The sequence below is a fragment of the Propithecus coquereli genome, unplaced genomic scaffold (genome assembly GCF_000956105.1).
Source record: "Propithecus coquereli isolate 6110/MARCELLA unplaced genomic scaffold, Pcoq_1.0 Scaffold283, whole genome shotgun sequence".
Classification (NCBI taxonomy): domain Eukaryota; kingdom Metazoa; phylum Chordata; class Mammalia; order Primates; family Indriidae; genus Propithecus; species Propithecus coquereli.
The window spans coordinates 2,647,944-2,650,949 of NW_012148430.1; the positions used below are offsets into that span (position 1 = coordinate 2,647,944).

General features: G+C 34.1%; 1 protein-coding gene across 1 annotated transcript in view; it reads right to left on the bottom strand.

Moving 5' to 3' along the window:
* The window catches only part of PIEZO2 (piezo-type mechanosensitive ion channel component 2), a 251,072-nt gene that overhangs the window by 132,379 nt on the left and 115,687 nt on the right, over positions 1-3,006 (bottom strand). The window contains exons 10-11 of the mRNA XM_012648377.1: positions 2,484-2,607; positions 634-926 (exon numbers count right to left, since the gene is read on the bottom strand). Of these exons, the coding sequence (XP_012503831.1) occupies positions 634-926; positions 2,484-2,607 (417 nt within the window). The remainder of the gene's footprint in view (positions 1-633; positions 927-2,483; positions 2,608-3,006) is intronic.

Consider the following 3,006-nt stretch of genomic DNA (forward strand, 5'->3'; position numbering starts at 1 on the left):
AATATACTCTTGTTTATTATACTTGCTTTATTTGTTTTGTTAGCTACCTGCAAGGATATTTTATGGTTGCACATATTTCTATCATTGAGTTACCTTCTATCATTAGTTAAAACTGAGTTTGTGGAAAGGTCAACTCATTTTATATAAGCTTTTATAAATTTTAATTAATGAAATACTGAAGCAGTCAATACAGTATACATATATATGTATATACGCATGCATACACACATGCATGAACACATACATACACACATATAGTCTTCTGATTCCAAAGCCTGAAATGTAAGTTACCTGAGAATCCTCTATTATTTTAGATTATCCAGCCACTGCTTCTAAATTACTATTCAAAAATATAATCTAATTTTACTGATTTCTTTTTTTGATCAAGAATTTTTGAAAAACTTACGAACTTTTTTTCTGACTTTTAAAGAATCTAAAATTTTAAAATAGTAAACAAGTTGAAGACAGTCATTTCCCATTTTAGGATTCTTAGGTTACAATGTTTGAATCTCACCAATCACTTTACATGATATGTTTATGGGATTATTAATTTAGAAACTCTGCAAAGGTGGCTCATATATGCTCCTATGACAGATGTGAGAATTAAAAAATAGGGGACAATTGTTTACCTACCTGATACAAGGCCACACAGAACAGGAACAGCACCATGTAGATGATTTTGTACATGACGATTTTACCCTCAAAGCTGACGAAGAAGAACATGCCTCCACAGACGTAGATCCAGTACTTGATGAACATGGCTACCACCAAGTTGCCCAGCACTTTCATGATGTCCTGGTCATCTTCTTCTTCTTCCTCTTCCTCCTTCTCTTCCTTCTTTCTCTCTGGCGTCTCTTCCTTGGCTTCCTCTTCTTCCTCCTTCTCTCTGGGCTCTCCTTCCACTTGGATGTCTTGAAGTTCCTCATCTTCAAAACAGAAAACAGAGCCATTATAATGAGCTGGATACCTGACCAGACCCACCCTTGACATTGTGTGATATATGTGGGACATAGAAACATGAATTTTACGAGTTATTCCATGATTTGAATGAGTTTAGAGTGTTCAAATAAACAAGACACCATTCATCCTGAAATACAGTTTAAGAGAATATAAATTTGGTAATATCTTTATACTGATCTTTCAAAAATATCTTTTTCATTTCCAATATCCAATGATGGCTTTAGTACTGCAGGATCTAGAAAAACGAATAGGCACTAATCGTACAAATCAAAATGATTATATCAATTTCAAATTCTAATGGTTTTCATGGTTTTAGACAATCTAAGTAGCACTTTACTAAATGTCATGAATGCTAACAGTCTTAACCAAAAAGCATGCCTTTAAATAAAAGTGTAAGAGTTAAAGTCAAATATAATTTAATTTAAATTAAGTTTAAAGAGTACTTGTAATTTAAGTTTAAAACTATTTTATGCATTGAAATTAAGAACTTATTTTGTCTTGCTTTAAAAGATGCTAATATATAGGACTCATTTCAGGGTTATGAAGGCTTGTATTTGAATAATTTGAATAATTATTTCAAAATAATTTTTTGAATACTTTTGAATAATTCATTCAAACAACCAGTAGATTCACAGAGTGAGGGGAATGAATATGAAGTGAGGGGTGAGAACAACTATTGATCTTAAATTACCATTCTCTGCCAAAATTAACTGGTTCATTTAATCATTCTGTTGAACAGAGACATCCAAACTCGTATAGGCAAGACTTAAATCTTATAGACAGACTTATAGTCTGTAAGTCTACAAGTCTGTAAGTCTGTAAGTCTTACAGATGGACTTTTGCTGCTGAAAAATAACTCAGTGGTCAGGTCTAAATAAGAAACTATACTTAAAAAAAAAGTTGATCTGTGTTGGTTTCCTCATGGTTACGACTTCAATCTTAAGGTTACCAGCCCAGCTTCTGTGGACACTTACAGTCTCCTTTTTAAAGACAATACTGTTTAACCTCACTAACAGTCTCCAATCCATTCTTGGACTGTTAGTGAGGTTAAGCAGTATTGTCTTTAAAAAGGAGACTATCTAGGGAGCTAGTTCTTACTTTACTTACACGGAAGGTCTAAAATTATAGAGGTGATAACAACATCATTTTCCTTTTTACTTTGTGGTATGTTATTTTTAGGTAAGGAGAAGATTTGAATTTAAAAGATTTGAGTCAGTTTCTTGGTTCCAGTACTCAGTAAAAGCACGACCTTGGAGGAAGCATTCAATTTCTGAGTCTCTCTTTCTTCTTCCATTGGGAATCACTTTTGTAAGAATCCAAAGGCACATTTTTAAAAGCCCCTTGTGAACTGTCTCGTGTATTCTAAAAGTCACATACTATAATAATGCTATTTATTGCTTCAAGTTCATATTCGGCTTCCACCAAGTCTGAAGCATAGAGGCTTTCTGATATATTTCAGGCTCTTTCTCTATAATTTTGCTAAGCAAAAAATCTCCAGTCACACACTGTACACACTAATTTACCTTTTTCTTCGTTTTCCTGACTGCCAATTTTGACTTCAGATAAAAGAGCTTCCTTTTCTCGAAGAGCTTTTTGCTCTGTTAGGTGCTGCCTCAGAAGCAGCCAAAAAGTAATAGTGAAAAGAATCTGAAATTAGAGAAGTAGCAAAACAAGAATTAAGCAATCATTTGAAGTACAAACAGATTTCAATAATATAAGTTTCCTTTACATGTCAGTGGAGCATAATAAGAGGTAGAGTCAGGGTACTCCCTTGATTTCAGCTGAAATTCAGCTGCTTTTTTTGGGTACAAATTTATGGGGTACAAGTGTAATTTTATTACATGGACATACTGTGTAGTGGTGAAGTCTGGGCTTTTAGGGTACCCATCACCTGAACAATGTATATCATACCCATTAAGTAACTTCTCATCACCCACCTCCCTGTCACCCCCTCACCCTTCCAAGTCTCCACTGTCCATGAATAGATGTTATTCAGCTCCCACTTATAAGCGGAGAACGTGTGGTATTTCTTTCTGAGTTGTTTCA